Source organism: Carettochelys insculpta, chromosome 1, assembly GCF_033958435.1.
Source record: "Carettochelys insculpta isolate YL-2023 chromosome 1, ASM3395843v1, whole genome shotgun sequence".
Classification (NCBI taxonomy): domain Eukaryota; kingdom Metazoa; phylum Chordata; order Testudines; family Carettochelyidae; genus Carettochelys; species Carettochelys insculpta.
Window position 1 is genome coordinate 152,116,471 of NC_134137.1, and position 16,828 is coordinate 152,133,298.

The 16,828-nt window shown below is 47.0% G+C and overlaps 1 protein-coding gene across 1 annotated transcript; it reads right to left on the minus strand.

Moving 5' to 3' along the window:
* Window positions 1-1,071: 1,071 nt before the first annotated feature.
* RS1 (retinoschisin 1) lies at window positions 1,072-13,843 on the minus strand. The gene is made up of 5 exons (XM_074987567.1): window positions 13,664-13,843; window positions 10,622-10,727; window positions 4,550-4,691; window positions 3,623-3,818; window positions 1,072-1,224 (listed from the first exon to the last, which is right to left on the minus strand). Exons 1-5 carry the CDS (start codon window positions 13,841-13,843, stop codon window positions 1,072-1,074), a joined length of 777 nt encoding a protein of 258 aa, XP_074843668.1.
* Window positions 13,844-16,828: the final 2,985 nt, after the last annotated feature.

Below are 16,828 nucleotides of genomic sequence, written 5' to 3' on the forward strand. Positions count from 1 at the left end.
GCAGCTAGCCCACACCATCTAGAGCATCACTGATTGCCCATGGACGGGGCACGATCATGGACTCAATGGAGTTATAGTCTAAGCTACTCTAGCAAGTCCTGCACAATAAACTAAGATTAGGCATCACAGGAAAAATCTATCCCTCTAGGCTGAGAAACAGCAACCAACAGCCTGATAAAAATGGATACGCCAGTTTTCCTTATTATGGTAATGTTTCTCCCTCAAAAATGAATAAGCTTTCATTATAATTATGGCTTTATTAATTTATGTGCTGTTAAAATCCATTTAGCTGCCAAAAAGCCCCTTAATTTACAGGATGTGCATTTACCCTGTGTATGTGTGGAAGCAATACACATGTATAACAATGAGTTAGGTTTCATTATTTACCCGTAAACACCTAGCTGTTCAAATCACATTTATGGTTCACCAAAGATTAGCAACCCACTAAACACTTACTGATACACTTTAAACCATTAAAACATTTTAAGCAACCACATAGTACCATGTCTTCTAATTTTACTCAAGAGAAGGTTAGCAGTTAAGCTATATTAGAATCAGAAACTGGAGCAGCGTGAAATCATACACAAAGGAGTTTAAAAAATCCAATTAAGTCTTTGCTGGACGTTAGTTCCCCTACGCAAGTCCCCATTAGCGTCAAAGGAAAGTGAAGCTACACTGCAGCCCTTGTGGGGAAAAAAAAGTTGGTCGTGAGGGGGAGATTTTTGGTAAACATTTTCTTTGGCCACCAGAATGGGGGTGACTGGTTCGACATTTCCCTGCGTCAGTGTGAGCAAATGCAATTGCCCAAGCCCTGGGTTTTCACTGACAAAATGTGAAGGCTGAGAATCAAAGCTCTCCACGCAGCTCAGCTCCTGAGATCAGGTTCAACAATGCTAAGTGGGTCAGGTTCGGCTCTGACATACATCCTTGGGCATCCCCTTTGTGTGGGCTGTGAGTTGTTATGGCAGAATCTAGCCCATCTTTGCTACCCTCATAATTGTATTTCCTGTCTTTCTACCTGTTGCTAGAGTTTACCCTCTTGCCCCTTTGAAAGCCAGGCCTGGCTGGACTTTAAGTACATTTACTCATGCACTCCAGCAGCTCCATCCTGATGGCAATGCGCACATGCCAGCCCAGGGGTATCAACCGGATGTAGCGGGAAACAATAGGCGGGCGCAGGAGGTTCTGGACAATGGATGATCTGTCTGAGTTTCCATAGAAAACCTATAAACCACCAAGAGAGAGAGACAAAGGCAGGTTAGCACAGAGCCAAGTGGGTTAAAGGGCTAGCTCTTCGCCTTCCCCAGACCAGGCGAAAAACCCATTTCTGGGCGCACCAGTTTGCAAGCAAGAATATGACTTGTTTGATCACCTGGTGTGAAGCCTGCCCCAGGCAGCCCTGATGACAGTATTAGTAACTGGAAGCAAATCTCTTCCCTTTGGCTAGTGAACGTTGCAGGGCTGCCTACACTGGTGAAGTTACTTTAGCACCAAGTCACGAACGGAGCTACAACAGTGTAGAACTATGGTAAGGCTGGGGAGCTTTAGACCTATTGGTCTTGTCCCCACCAAAAAAAATCACCCATGTTTCAAAGAAAAGCGACCCAAGAAGGGCGTAGGAGAACTGCAAACAGATTTGCCATTTTTTAATTCAAAGGGCCCAGTTCTCATTTGTGCCAGGTTCTGGCTCATCCCTCTGGCACCGGGAAGGTGTCACAGTGTAAATGAGTGTCAGGCCACGCGGGGAACATGAGAGACTGTGAGACATCTTCCCTTCAGACACAGGGTGTTGGTCGCACTCTGGTCTTGCCTGCCTGCTCTTGCAGTGTCCTTGGCAGGTTCCCCTTTACAATTTGACCTGGCTTTGTCAAACTGCCAGCTACCGGCTAACCCAGTAAGTGCGTCACCGATTGGGCATTTAAATAATGACTGAGCTGAGTGCCACTTTTTTCTAAGTGGCACCGTGGTTAAATGAGTATTGCTCTGTGTGGAGCTCGGCATGCTTTGTGGCTAATGGTGCACCGAGCAGGGAATGAGGTTAGCGTCCGTGACGTTGGCAGAGGAGGTCTGGCCAGCTGGCGTCAGTGTTACAGCAATGGTGCAACACCTTTTGGAGGCTGTGCCAGCTTGTCTGTCCTGTAGTGCTAAATTTTGGAATCCAGTACTGCCATTAAAAGAAACCAATGGGGCCTCCTAAAATTGTGCCAGCTGGCACAAGCTGTCATCCCAAGATGGTAATGGGGAATGGGTAACCTCAGGCTCCCATGAAACGCCCATTCTTCCCTCCCCACACCCGTGGTGTCCCACACGCTATCCATTAGCCACATGTTGGCTGGCTGAGTGTGGCTAAGTGGCCTGAACAATAAATATATTTCCAGAATAATGTGGCTAGTTGGCTATAGAGGTAGCCATTATAGTGGCTGAACACCACAGCCCTACACAGAGCTTGTCTTGTGCACACCTGGCTCACCAAAGACTACTCAGACTCTTTTCAATCCCTACCTGCTGTTAGGACAGACCACGGTTCTCTTACGCTAGTTGCTTTGACAGAAGCTCTCAAATATTACTTGCTGTGGTGTCAGTCACATGTCACCCACCAGCTTTTATCCAACACTGTTCCCCTTAGCTAGCGCTGACCGACGACTGCTGGGGGGCACATGTCCTTCCCATAAGTGTAACAGTGCTGCTGGATTTCTAAAAGAGCCTGCGGATGTGCTTGAGATGTTCCCTATGGCACCAAAGATTCCACTGGTTGCAGCCTAGTCGGGCCACTTAAAATAGGCACAAGCCAGGGGGCTGGTGCGCTCGTTCACCCCCAGTACTGAGGTATGACCGTGTGGTTTCTTTTCCTAGCGTTGACATAAGATCAGCCGCCAGGGGCTCCCGGGTGCCAGGGATCCAGACCTTCACGTTTCCCCCTTTCCACTCTCTCTGTTTGTGTGTGCCTCAATGTTTGCTCGTGTCTCTTTTTTAATATTGCACATTCCCCATGGAGGCTCTGATAAACAGGAAGTGGCAGGAATCAAATTAGTAGAGCTCATGACAAGAGTCAGCTTAATCCCCGTCTTTCATGTGCGTAGATGAGTCGGATTTCTCCGGGCTCGATTCTCTGTGGCAGTGGGAATGAAATGGCTGCAAAAGGCCAGCAGAGAATTCTGCTGCAGGGGCAGAACTCCCTGCTCGCACAGAGCTGACAGATCTGGGGCCTGAGCCAACTGCCCTCCATGGGGTAGGCTGGCAGATGGCGCAGGAAAGGGCATTATCAGGACCTGTGGGCGCAGACCTCTGCTATGCCATCTCCTACGCTGGCAGGGGGCTCGTGAAGAGCTGCCACGCCAGAGGTGTGTCTTAGAGCTTCCTGGTAGCTTCTTTAAGTGGTGCAGAGATCTGGGGTGTTACAGACCAGCCAGGAGGATCGAGGAATGCCCCCTACTCGCTGCCATCCTTCCTTCCTGCTCTCAGACAAGCCCAGAGGCAAGAAAGTCTGGCCCATAGTCTCGCTTATCTCTTAGTGTGATGCCGTGGAGCACAGGGTTGGTGTTCTGCACAAGACAGAAATCAGTGTGAGCAAACGCTGCATGCAGCTTAAACCTGTCTGCACCAAACTGCCCCTCCCACTGACCCGGTTGTTTCCTGTCTGGTCCTTGTAGTAAATCCAGTTCAGATTCTCATCAGTCCTGTACTGCACGCTGTACTTTGTCATCCACTCATCCGCATCACAGCGCCCCTGGGTGAGTATGCCGGAGATAACTTTGACCTCTTTCAGGTCAATCTGCAGCCACTGCCCATTGTCTTGAAATTTGGAGAGCCACGCACACCTGCCAGACAAGGCAAACCAAAAAAAGCAGGGCAGGGGTTAGTACCACTGGGTCAGACAGGGAAGGAAGGAAGGGAATAAACAGGAGCTGAGCCATTCAGGAGCGAATTTGAAAAAGTGACTAGTGCATTGTGGTAACTCCATGTCTGACTGCCTGGTTGAAAGGAGAGAGCGGCCAGCACTTTCTGAAACTCAGGCTTGCTTAAGGTGCCTCAGTTTAGGAAGCCAGAAACTGAGGAGTCCGATCACTGGTCACCAGTGATCCCTGTAAGATGACACTTGGGCAGGTCTCCAGGAGAGATTCAGGCCCCCACAGCACCCAAAGCTAGAAACATGTTTTGAGTGGTGGTGCACCTCCAACAAAACTTATTCCACCCAGGGCTGTTAAAAATTAGAAGGGCCCAGGCTGGGCATGTTTGAAAAGCTTAGCCCAAATCTTTTAGTCCATGGCAAAACTCCAGAGTCTGACCCTGAGATTCCTGCCTTTCGTCTGTAAATTAAATAGGAATTGGTTTGGGGATATGGCATTCACTCAACCAGGTTCAGCCCTGGTGTAAGCAGGTGGAAATGCCACTGGATATTTAAGGCACAGCCTGTGCCTTTCTTTTCCACTTCATTCCCCCTTTTTCGCTTTGTTACGTTAGGCTCCAGGCTCCTAGTACTCGGCAGCATGCTCCTTCGAACTGCTGTCCAGCACTCCCCACTGTAACGCAGCCAGGAGGTTTGGCTTACCCGAAGCCCTGGCCGTTAAGCCGGGCCTTGTTTGCAGTCCAGGACGTGTACCAGCCAGTGTACTGCTCTGAATTGGAGCAGCTTATCTGGTCAGAAAGAAGTGCTCCGGACTCAAACCCCAGGGGTTTATGATAGGGACACTCTGCAAGAGAAACACACAGGTTAATCCAAGGCAAGGCTGGCTGCTTCTATTGACGTGGTTTCTTTGCTTGGCATGTTGGCGGCGTGTGGATTCAATCTGTGCTTTTGTTTGGTTGTCTTTCCTCTTGCATGGCAGTCGCATGCTGTTAGGGCAGGTCATAAACAGCACTGTAGGGCTTGGGCACCTGCAGAGCTGCAGGCTTCCTTTCACTCAGCCGCTGCGGGGTGGCGGTAACCGTAAAATGAACAGCAGCACTCGCCGGCGGGGAAGGGAAGGTTCCTTCTCTTCATTTCAACTCTCTGCTGTGCTGACGTATTTTGGCCTTGCACAGACATTGCACAATTCGCCCCCTCTGGGCACCGGGCCAGTTTACGAGGCCAAAGATGACCTCAGAGCCGGGGGCCAAGTGCAGGCCTCGTGCTATGGGGCTATAAAGCGCAGTGCGGACATTCCTGTTCCATCTGCAGCCAGGCTCTGGGATCCTCCCCAGCGCTGGGTCCAGCCCAAGCCAGGGCACCTGCACTGCTGTTTTTAGCTGCCTAGCACGAGCCAGAGTCAGATGGGCCAGGCTCTGCCTCCCGCTGCTGCAGGATGTGTTTATTCTGCAGTGTAAACATACCCTAAAGCGTGCTCATGAGCATCTTCCTCCGACCTCGCGAGACAGTTGCAAGGCCTCCAGTGCTGAGTACAATAATCCTCCCCCTCTTTTCCCCCCCGAGGGCGGGGGGTCATCTCCATAGCTGCGCTGAGGAGCCCCCTGAGGTGGCCTTTATTTCTTCACCCCTATATATGCCAGGCCTCATCCTGCTGGCTAAAATTAGTCTCTTTGGAACCAGTAAGGGTTACTCCTCACCTAGCAGATGGGCTTTTTAGCAAGGCCTGGCAGCAGCTGACCTACTTAGACTGCCACTGCCCCACTGCCAGAAGTGGTCCGACTTGAGCGGCCACGCAGGACAGCTTTAAATGCCGCCCAGCTGACGAGCAGTGCACCCACACCCGGCAGCTAGTGTTTCTATGGGCGGTGCACATCTGTACATACCTCAGTGCTTGGAAAAAAATGTATTCTGCCCATGGATGGAAAACTATCGAGGCCCCAGTGCCTGCCGGCTCACTTGTGTTGGGGCAATGGGACTGTTTATGTAAGTGGGCACTAGGGGCTTTCCATCTGGCCTTCTGGGAGCAAAAGGCTGTGACTGGAAGGGACAGGTGCCCGTCGAGTTTCCACCACAAGGGTCTGGCTCAGCCCACTTAGAATGAGCAGCAGCTCTCGCCTCTCGCAATGGATTGCAACAATTCCAGCCAAGCTGCGCAGCTGCCAGCCTGGAATTCCCCCCTGTAAGACGGACTTGTTGCCACCACCAATAGGCTATGAACTGGAAGCAAAGGAAGAGGCAGTGCTGAAGGGCCAACACGTCAAGCTACAAACGGGAGCTGAGGAGTTCGATCACCCACTGCTTCTGCCTGTGGCTGTCACAGTGTACCCTCCCCCCGCCCCACAAGTCTTTCTTCCTCCCTCCCACTGTTGTTTTCTCTGCTGCTCTTCTGCCATGAAGATCTTCTCTGCCCCGGGGGGGCGGAGGCGAGATGGGGACTCTCAAGGAACTGGGGAGACCAGCCAGGAGGAAGGGGGCTCTAGAACGGCACCACTTTGAAAGCTGTAAGCAGGAGAGAGAGTTTTCCCGTACAGAGAGTTTTCCCATCCACTCATTCTTGCCGCCTGTTGTAGGTCTGCACCACTCCTGACTCCTGGTCCTTTCCTACCCCCTGCAGTTCCCTCCCGGCTCCCATCCTCTGCCCACCTTGGTTGCACCCTGTCCGCTTCCTGCAAAGAAAGAGAAGGGACACTGGGAGTCAGGCAGGCAGCAGGGGTTGGGAAGAACAGTCACAGGTGACCAGTGCCACTGAGAGAGGAAGCCACGAGGCTCCCAGCATTCCTTCCTGGGAGCTGAGCAGTCTGGAAAACTGGGCCATAAAGGGTTTTGGGGTTTTTACAGCTCCTCAGCTGGCGTAAATGACAGCGCTCTGTTAAGCGTCTAATTCGCACTGATGGTTCAGAGGCTTTTGTTGGTTGTGGCCACTTTGTAAATGTCCCGTGTGCGCCTAGCTGTGTAATGGCAGGGTGGCCTGTGATCCCAGTGGGGCAGAGTGTGAACCAGTTTCCACCTGGCTTTCATAGGGGCGTAGCCACTATAGAAGAAACGTAACGTTGCAGCGGGATGGCGGGGATCAATGTGACATTGGAATGATCTTCTCATGATGGTTAGTGGGACAACAAGAATCCCACCAGCTGCCAGAGCCACTGAAGCAGCAATGCACTTTTAATGGATGGTGCATTATGCTCCTTCCTTTTTGGTGAATCCTATCAGCTGGGCTCTCTGCAAGGCACCTTGTTGGCCATTAAGCCATCTATGCGGTGTCCAGAGAAGCCAAAGGAAGACATTAACAAGCTTCGCATACAAATTGCCTGACGAAGCCCCTACAACCTATGCACTTGATGTCCACACTTTATCCTCCCAGCTCATTTGTCCCCTACACTAGCTACCAATGCAAAATGGCACTGTGGCCTACTGCCAGAGAAGGGACAGGGACATCATCCCTGCTGGTACTCAACAGGAATCAAGCTTCCTTCCCCTTGTATGCCAGTAGCTGAGGCTGTGGCAGATGAAACAACCTTACCCGGAAGGGGGAGGGGCGACAAGAGCTGCTGTTCTGAAGGGGAATTCTTCCAGTACAAAAGCCCAAGTTAGGGAAGTAAACGCTCTGCCTGCCCTCCCCTCAGGCCCCAGAGACAGTCCACAGCCTGGTGCGGGCAGGGGCGCTAGCCAAAACAGGGACACTGAGGCAGCCCCGTGAAAGCCTATGACACCCACTGAATGGTGGGAATGTCCCGGTAAAGGGTAGACTAGCTGCCTGGGAGACGACAAAGGCAGCTACAGCCAGGAAGTGGAGCGAGCCTCTCGCAACATTTTGTGTCTGCTTGGGGCATGGGGGGGAGGGCAGGGCGGGGCAGGTATCGGGGTGTGGAGAAGATTTTCTGCTTGACTGTGTGGGAGAGCAATGGTCCTTCTCTCCCCCCAACACCCTTGGCCCGTCCTTTCCAGTTGCACAAACTTTGCCTTTTTATGACATCAAAGAAAAAACATCAAACGAAAATGGAACTCAGCTTGCATCTCCCTTCAGGCTGGCGGTGACAGGCCGGCAGGAGTTAAACCATGCCCTGGATTTATAACAGCCTGTCATCTTCTGATTAGGTCACAACACAACCAGCTTTCCCACAGCAGTAAAATGAGGTGCTCCCCTCGCGTCTGAAACTGCAACCTGAGAGTGGAGTGAAGAAGCCCATACACTGACTCCTTGGCAGGCCTGTCTTAAACATGGGGGATGAAAGACAGAATTTTACTTTTAGTAACACTAAGCTGTAGATCACTCAGCCATAATGCAATTAAGGGGTCACCTTCGGTTCCGCACAACTGTGTCACAGACAGAGAACTACTCAACAGATGGCTGGAGGCTGCCAGGACCAACCAGTTAATTTATTTAATGATGTTATCACTGACCTTAAAAAACTCTTTTGGTTGTTATTAGATTGGCTGCTCCCCTGACAGCTAAGCTCGTGAGGACAATGTTGCAAAGGCATAAGGAAACTAATGAGCAGAATAGAGTATCAGTTCTACTCTATTTGTGTTTGTTCCATTTGGCCCAAGCTAAATGGTCACTACTAAAACCTTTAGATTTTGCTTTTGCCAATAGCCAGTAATAAAGTATTGCCTATGAAATGAGCAGTGGCTCCCAAGGTGGAGCATGGAAGAAAGGGATCTAGGGTTCATAGTAGACCTCAAGCTAAATATGTGATGTTGTTGCAAAAAAAAAAAAACATGAATCTGGGATGCGTTAATGAGCAAGACACAAGCATTAATCCTTCCACTCTACTCGGTGCTCATTAGGACTCAGCTGGAGTATTGTGTCCAGTTCTGGGCACGGCCTTTCAGGAAAGATGTGGAGAAATTGCACAGAGTCTAGAGAAGAGCAATTAAAATGATTACAATTCTAGAAAATACGAGCTATGAGAGACGATTGAAAGAACTAGGTTTGTTTCATTTGGAAAAGAGAAGGCTGAGATGGAACATGACAGCTTTCAAGTACCAGAAGGGATGTTAAAAAGCAGGAGGGGATAAAATTATTATTCTTAACCTCTGAGGCTAGGACAAGGACCAACAGGCTTCAACTGCAGTAAGGGAGGTTTGGGTTGGACATTAGGAAAAATTTCCAAAGTGTCAGGCTGGTTAAATACTGGAATAAATTGTCTAGGGTGATTGTAGAATCTCTGTCACTGGAGATATTTCAGGACAGGTTGGTAAGTATCTAGATGGTGCCTGGTCCTGCCATGATGGCAAGGGCCTGGACTTGATGACCTCTCAAGGTCTCCTCCCGTTCTAGTATTCCTTGAGTCTACAATTCTACAACTAGCTAGGGACTAGGGCAGTAATATTAATTACGTGCAGTTGTTTGTAAAGACTTTAATGGGACGTGAGGTAGACTACTATTTTTCCCTTAAATGCTAGCCCCAGTGGGGCCACTCCTCCACTGCCGTGCGCATTCGGTAAACTTTTATAGCTGGGCAAAAATAGAGCACCGAATCAGATCAAGCTGGATCGTTTGGTAAACTGGGCACAGCCAAGCAATATGCATTTTAATAAGGCTGCATGTAAATGTATGCATCTAGGAACAAAGAATACAGGCCATACTAATAGCATGGTGAACTCGATCGTGGGAAGCAGTGACCCTGAAAAATATTTGGGGGTTGTGGTGGATGACCAGCTGAGCATAGATTTCCGGTGTGATGTGAAGAGCGTGCTTTTGTATGGATGCGAGACCTGGCGTATTAAGTCTTCAAAACACTAGCTGCAGACATTCGTAAACAGTTGTCTGAGGGATATCCTATGCATCAAATGGCAAGACTTGGTCACAAATGAGAAGCTTTGGAACAGAGTGGGACAAGAACCACCTGACGTTCAAATCAAGAGAAGAAAGCGGGGATGGCGAGGCCACACTCTCAGAAAACCATCATCCAGCAGAGTCCTTGTGGACCTGCAAGGAAACACGCAAAAGAGGAAGACCTCAAACAACATGGAAAAAAATCTACTGACAGTGAAGGACAACAACTGGGCTATTCCTGGAGTCAGCTAGAAGCTTTGTCCTGAGACAGAGTGAAGTGGAGGAGACTTGTAGATGACCTATGCTCCACTTGGAGCACAAGGTTTATGGCAAGTAAGTCAGTCTTTAATCTAGCTGAGAAAGGTATCACACAAATCAATGGCTGAAAGTGGAAGCAATATGAACTCAGACTAGAAATAAGGTATAAATTTTAACAGTGCACGTAATTAACCATTGGAAAAAATTACCTATGATACTAGTTGCTTTTTTATCACTATTATCATTTTAAAATCACTATTGGATGTTTTTTTGTAAAAGATCTTTCTTAGTATTTCTTTTTGGGAAGTTCTGTGGCCTATGTTCTACAAGAGGTCAGATTTAGATGGTCATAATGGTCCATCTGGCCTCGCAATCTATGACATATTATACATCTAAGGAATACAAACCATACCACAATGGGGGTTCCAGTACATAAGCAACTCCACATGGTTTCCCAGAGCAACACTGCAGCAAAAAAGGCTAAGGTAACCCGTAGGGGCATAACGGGGGAGAAGCTAGCTGATGCAGCCGCAGCTTTGGTGAAGTCAGTACTAAATACTTACATTGAGATCTGATGTCCACAGTATAAAAAGTCTGTTTAAAAATCGGAGATGGTGTGGGAAAGAGCCACAAAAGTTTTGAGGGCTGGAGAAAATGCCTTGTGGTGTCAGAACAAGTGAAAACACTGGAACGCATCTATGTACATGGCTCCTCACGCGGAGAAAGTAACCCCTTACCCGGCATGCACACTAAGTTGCTGGTTCCAGTGGCCCACATGGTGTTGGCACTTCCTTGGCAATCACATTTGCAAGCTTTACTGTGCCAGTGCTCCAGTCGCTCATCCTAATATAATACAAGAGAGACCAACATGGCTGTCATACGTAGTGAGCTGAGACCAGGCTTGAGCCTCCAGACCTGCTGTGGTTATAGAGATTTGCCAGGAAACTTCATTGTCCTAGGGTCCGTTCACAGCACATGTAAAGCTGTTAGTATGTTACAAGGCCACTGAAGTCTTTGGCCGCGTCTACACGTGCACGCCAACTTCGAAATAGCGCCCGTCACGGCTACACGTGTTGGGCGCTATTTCGAAGTTGAAATCGACGTTAGGTGGCGAGACGTCGAAGTCGCTAACCCCATGAGGGGATGGGAATAGCGCCCAACTTCGAAGTTGAACGTCGAAGTAGGGCACGTGTAGACGATCTGCGTCCCGCACCATCGAAATAGCGGGGTCCGCCATGGCGGCCATCAGCTGAGGGGTTGAGAGACGCTCTCTCTCTAGCCCCTGCAGGGCTCTATGGTCATCGTGTGCAGCAGCCCTTAGCCCAGGGTTTCTGGCTGCTGCTACGGCAGCTGGGGATCCATGCTGCAGGCACAGGGTCTGCAACCAGTTGTCGGCTCTGTGGATCTTGTGTTGTTTAGTGCAACTGTGTCTGGGAGGGGCCCTTTAAGGGAGCGGCTTGCTGTTGAGTCCGCCCTGTGACTCTGTCTGCAGCTGTTCCTGCCACCCTTATTTCGATGTGTGCTACTTTGGCGTGTAGATGTTCCCTCGCAGCGCCTATTTCGATGTGGTGCTGCCCAACGTCGAAGTTGAACGTCGACGTTGCCAGCCCTGGAGGACGTGTAGACGTTATTCATTGAAATAGACTATTTCGATGTCGCTATATCGAAATAAGCTCTTTCAATGTAGCGTGCACGTGTAGACGTAGCCTTTAAGAGTTTTATCGTTCAACAGAGACAGCCCTGTATGAGAACGGCATAGAGCTAAGAGTGCAATTCATCCCTGTACAAAGATCCAGACAATATTCGTGAACCAAACTTAAGTTTTACTGCACAGGTGTGAATTTCACCCCATATAAATAAAGGTTGAACCTCTGTAGTCTGGCATGTTAGAGACCTGAGCAGTGCCAAACCAGAGAATTTGCTGGACCGGGGAGGTCAATGTTTTTTAGCAGCATTACCAACACTTACACAGTCTACTGAACTTTCAGAAGACATTCAGGAGTAAATTGCAGCTAAACAACAGCACAGAACACTGAGAGTCAGAACTGGTGGCTGTAAACAAACTTTATGGGGCCACGGGAAACTTGGCCAGTAGGCATCTGGGTAATTAAAATCAGGTCGGACCACAGAAGTTGCCTGTCCAGAGAGTGCTGGACTAGAGAGGTTCAATCTGCAATGTCATCTATTGCTGCAAGGTGTTACTCTTGGATTCATGAGAAAAGAGCCATAACTAAGCATTTTTGAGCTCAGAGCAAAATATTTATGCACCACCTCCACTCCAAATTAAAAATGTCTTTAGTTTACTCTAGTATTATTTATCTTCACTTCAAGAAAAAAATCTACAAACATTATTAATTGGAATAGTAATACAGGTTGAACCTCTCTAGTCCTGCAATCTCTTGTCCAGCAACGTCTGTGATCTAGCACGGTTTTAGTTAGGCAAACAACCACTTACAATGGTTGCGCCCAACTTTCCCGTGATCCCATACAGTTTGTTTACAGCCACCAGTCCTGGCTCTCAGTGTTCTGTACTGTTATTTAGCTGCAATTTACCCCTAAATGTCTTCTAAGAGCCCAGTGAGCAGTGGAAGTGTTGGTAATGCTGCTCGACACTGTTGACTTTCTGTGGTCTGGCAAGTTCTTTTGTTCAGTACCCATCAGGTCCCCAGGGTGCTGGATGACAGATGTTCACCCTGTATAACAAAAATATATTGTCAATAATGTTAGGAACATATTTTACATAGGTAATTAAAAAATAACAATCAATAAATAAAATGGCCTTCATAACAAACAATAATATAAATAAAGGAGCACAATAAATGACAAAATAATTCTAATATTTATAAAGTTACTGTATGCATTTGTAGCACAGCAAACTTATCACAACACAATGAGCTTTAAAAAAACCCTCTAGAGTTATTATATCTGCTGTGAGAGCAGACACAAAACTACCAAAGGGTTAGGACTGGGCTGATGCATAGGAAGGTGGCAGCTGTGTGCGACTGGGAAGCCCAGCCCCCGCATCCCATCCTGGAACAGTGGGCCGAGTTCTGCAGCATGGGAGAGGGGTCTAGCCCAGAAGCTGCCTGCCCGGACTTTAATGCCAGATTACAAAGGGAAACATCTGAACTGGAATTTATTCTCAAATTCGACACTTTGCTCCTTGGCCTCAATAGAAATAGCAATTACCTTAGCTGTTACATAGACAGCTTCCCCATCTTTGATACCCATAGCGATCTTAGGCAAATCACTTACTTAATAGACACTTGCAGTAAGTAATTTTCTACCCCCTCCTCCCTACCCTTCGTGCCCCCCACAGCTGAGTTGTCAGGGGGTTTTTTTGTTTGTTTTTTGTTTTCTATCTCTCCATTAAATATTCGTCATGTCAGTTCACCATTTCCAGATCTGAAGAAGTGGGTCTGCCCCACGAAAGCTCATCACCTTATAAATAATTTTATTAGTCTTTAAAGTGCTACCTGACTGCTGGTTCGTTTTGCATTAGTGTGGTTACACTGTTGCAAATTCTGCCCTTCTAGGTTTGTACTTTGAACTGGAGATGGGCTGGTGACTAACAGACAAATGCAGTATGTAATTTTAGAGACTTTCACCCATAATTCATATTTTGGTGGAACAAGCTGCAAGTGCAGGACCCGATCCTGCAGCATGCTGAATACCCCTGAGCTCCCAGTAACTGAACTGGGAGTTCCTAGGCTAAGCGCAAGGCTGAATTGAGCCCACAGAACACTTAGCTAACATTCAGATAAGCGTAAGGCACTTACCTCACCAGGTGATAATGCCAGCGTAGCTGTGTGGCCCAGATAAAGCATGACAGAAAGAATGAAAAGAGAATTAAGAAATGAAAGTGGTGCTGATAAGTCCTGCTCTGTGGCTACAGGGTGGAGGGGGCTTTTTGCTTTACCAGTGGAGGGAGACTGTCTGGTGAGTGAAATACACGTCATACAAGAGGAGTTCCTGTACTAGCAGAACAATCAGGACTACTAGGCAGGAAAAACAAACACTCTAATATAAGGGTGAAATCCTAGCCCCACTGACATCAATGGCAAAACTTCACATTGACTCCAGTGGAGTCAGGATTTCACCCTCGGTGATTGTACTTCAGTCATTTTGTGTGAGTACAGAGAAAGAAAATTAAGTCGAAACTGACCCCAACCCATCACTATTACACAGCGGACAAGTTGTTTTCTAGCAATAATACCTAAGTCAAGATCACCGTAGCCCATAAAGGGAGCATTTACAATTCACTAAAATCTTCTGTTTCTGTTTACCTTCTGCTTCTCCCTAAATGGTGGCTTTCTTGAGCACTCTTTCTAATTACAGGCATTTTCCACCCCTCTTTGAAATCAGAAAGAGACTGTCTATTGACTTTAATAGATGTTCAATAGGGCCCTATCACATTTGCCCATCCAGTAAGAAATAGAAAAAAATACCATGTGACTGCTGAAAACAAACCAACACAACTTGAACGTCAAATACCCATTTTGTCCAATATCAGCAGTCAACTGCTGATGACCAAGCATGGAGTGGGAAAAAAAATAAATCAATATGTATAACGAGGAGATAGAAATCTGCAAGCACATGTTCTACATGCAGTAAAGGAGGCTCTTCGGATCAAGTAAAATACTCTCTGTGAATTGTTTGCTGAACTCTAGTTACAGATTATTCACTCTTACAACAGGTGAACCTAGCAAGGTTCAAATAATGCTAAGAGTTAATAATGCCTTACATGTATATAGCAACTTTCATCACAAAATATTCCCAAAATGCTCCACAGAATCAGTTGAAACACAAACTATAGACAAGAATCAATTTATTCACTGCTGAGATACAGCCACCTCTCAGATTTGGCAATGGCTTTGCAAGTGTGTACCAATGATCACAAATGAAGGACACGACAAAGAACATGACAGAGCTGAAAGCTTGAAACTATCAAATGGATTTAAAAAAAAAAAACAACTGTAACATTTGTTTTAACCCAAGTCCCAAGCTAACATTTCAGGTGATAGCGATGTACGCAGAAACACCAACCTTAGGTGGAATAGAGGTAAATGTAGGTCTAACATCAATGATGTACCTTACAATTAAGTACAGTTGAGAGATGGATGGGCCACAAGCCCTAGTCTTCTCCCACTGAGTTCAGTGGCACAACTTAAACTATTAATATAGTTTGAACCAGCACAGTCTAAGGAAAAAAATAAAATAGAGCCCCCTGGATTTGGGATCCTTATAAAGAATAAAATAATGATAAAAATGTTTAATTATGCAATTCAAGTGCTTCAAATTCTTTCAGCCCAAATGATTGAAATGTGAGTAGTATGATTAAGGCAAGAATAGAACAGCAAAGGCCCTTCATATTTTAGTGCTAATGTTACAGTGTGTTTCATATCCATTTTGTACTGTACTTTACTGCCTTTGAGACAGTGACACTACATGTTCAGGTGGGGTCGTTAGCGACACACAGCGTGTTTACACAAATGCTGAGCAGATGTATTCGGTTTGCTGCATTTGGGGGTCACTGAGTTACAGAAATAAAATCAAAGACACGAAGTTCTGTCAGCAAACAGCCACATAGTTATTTTAGTTTGTAGTTTATTTGGTGGTGTTTGCATTTGGGAAAACCTCAGAGTTCTTACTCCTAATTCAGTTTAAAAAAAGTACCATTGACTAGCATAAGTAGCTGTGCTTCAGTAAGGAGTCGAAGGCCCAGCCCATTGTGCTGCATATGCCATGCATTTTGATACACAGCAAGGCACACCTGCTTTCCATTAATTCTAGAGTTGGACTGAATCAAAAGCCTGGATCTGAAGATTCACAAGCACTGAGGATTTGCTGTCTCACTGGCTATTCTCTGGAACAGGCAACCATCCACCCACCCACCCACCCACGCACTTGTGAAAAAATACAGCCACAATTTATATCTCAACATAAACACTCCCAAGAGCAGGAGTTCTTAGCTCTGGCGGTGTGTGTGATAGAGAGAGGTATCATTGACAGATATAAGGCCATGAAGTGTTGTTGCAGCCTACTCCCAAGCTATTAAAGAGACAAGGTGAATAATAAGACAATATCTTTTATTAGACCAACTCCTTTTTTTTCTGTGGGAGTGAGATGAGTTTTCAAACTTAAACAGATCTCTTCTGACCTCCATATATTTTGCTCCATGCTTTATATCTGCAGTTCTACATCTTTTACATTTTTGTCATCAGGACCCTGGTAAGACCCCTTACCCCAGGTCTTAGTCTTGTTCTTGTTGGGTGGGTATCCCAGGGCGATATCATTCAGAGGCTTGACAATGGTAGCATAATTTTTCACAAACCCGTGATAGTAACCACTAAATCCTAGAAAGGTTTTAAGCTCCCTGTAATTGTTGGGATGTGGCCATGTGACGAGTGCGTCTATTTTACCTGGGTCAGTACTCACACCTTCTTGGGACACAATGTGACGCACATACTTCACCGATGTTCTATAGAACAGGCACTTGTCGATAGAAAGCTTCAGTCAATAGGCCTCCAACCGGTCAAGGACCTCAAGAAGTGCTTCTTCATGCTCCTCCAAGGTTCTTCGGAATACGATCAAGTCATCCAAATAAACCAAGACTTGCAATAAGTTTATGTCTCCCACAACTTTCTCCATAAGATGCTGGAATGTGGCTGGTGTCCCAGAAATCTCTTGAGGCATGCATTCAAACTGGTTAAACCCTAATGGGCAAATGAAGGCTGTCTTCTCCTTATCTTGTGCTCCCAGAGGAATCTGGCAATATCCACTTTGAAGGTCTAAAACTGAGAACCACTGGTTTCCCAGCAGGCAATCTAAGGCATCTTGAATCCAAGGCACAGTGTACTGGTCGGCCACAGTACGGCTGTTTAGGGTGCCATAGTCAATACATACCCAAATGTTCCTATTCTTTTCATGGACCACCACAATGG

Coding starts and splice junctions, on each gene's coding strand:
- RS1 (XM_074987567.1), bottom strand. CDS start 13,843: ATGACGTGTATTTCACTCACCAGACAGTCTCCCTCCACTGGTAAAGCA. Junction 10,728..13,663: donor TGGCATTATCACCTGGTGAG/GTAAGTGCCTTA, acceptor GTATTATATTAG/GATGAGCGACTGGAGCACTG. Junction 1,225..3,622: donor ACCAGACAGGAAACAACCGG/GTCAGTGGGAGG, acceptor GGTGGTTTATAG/GTTTTCTATGGAAACTCAGA.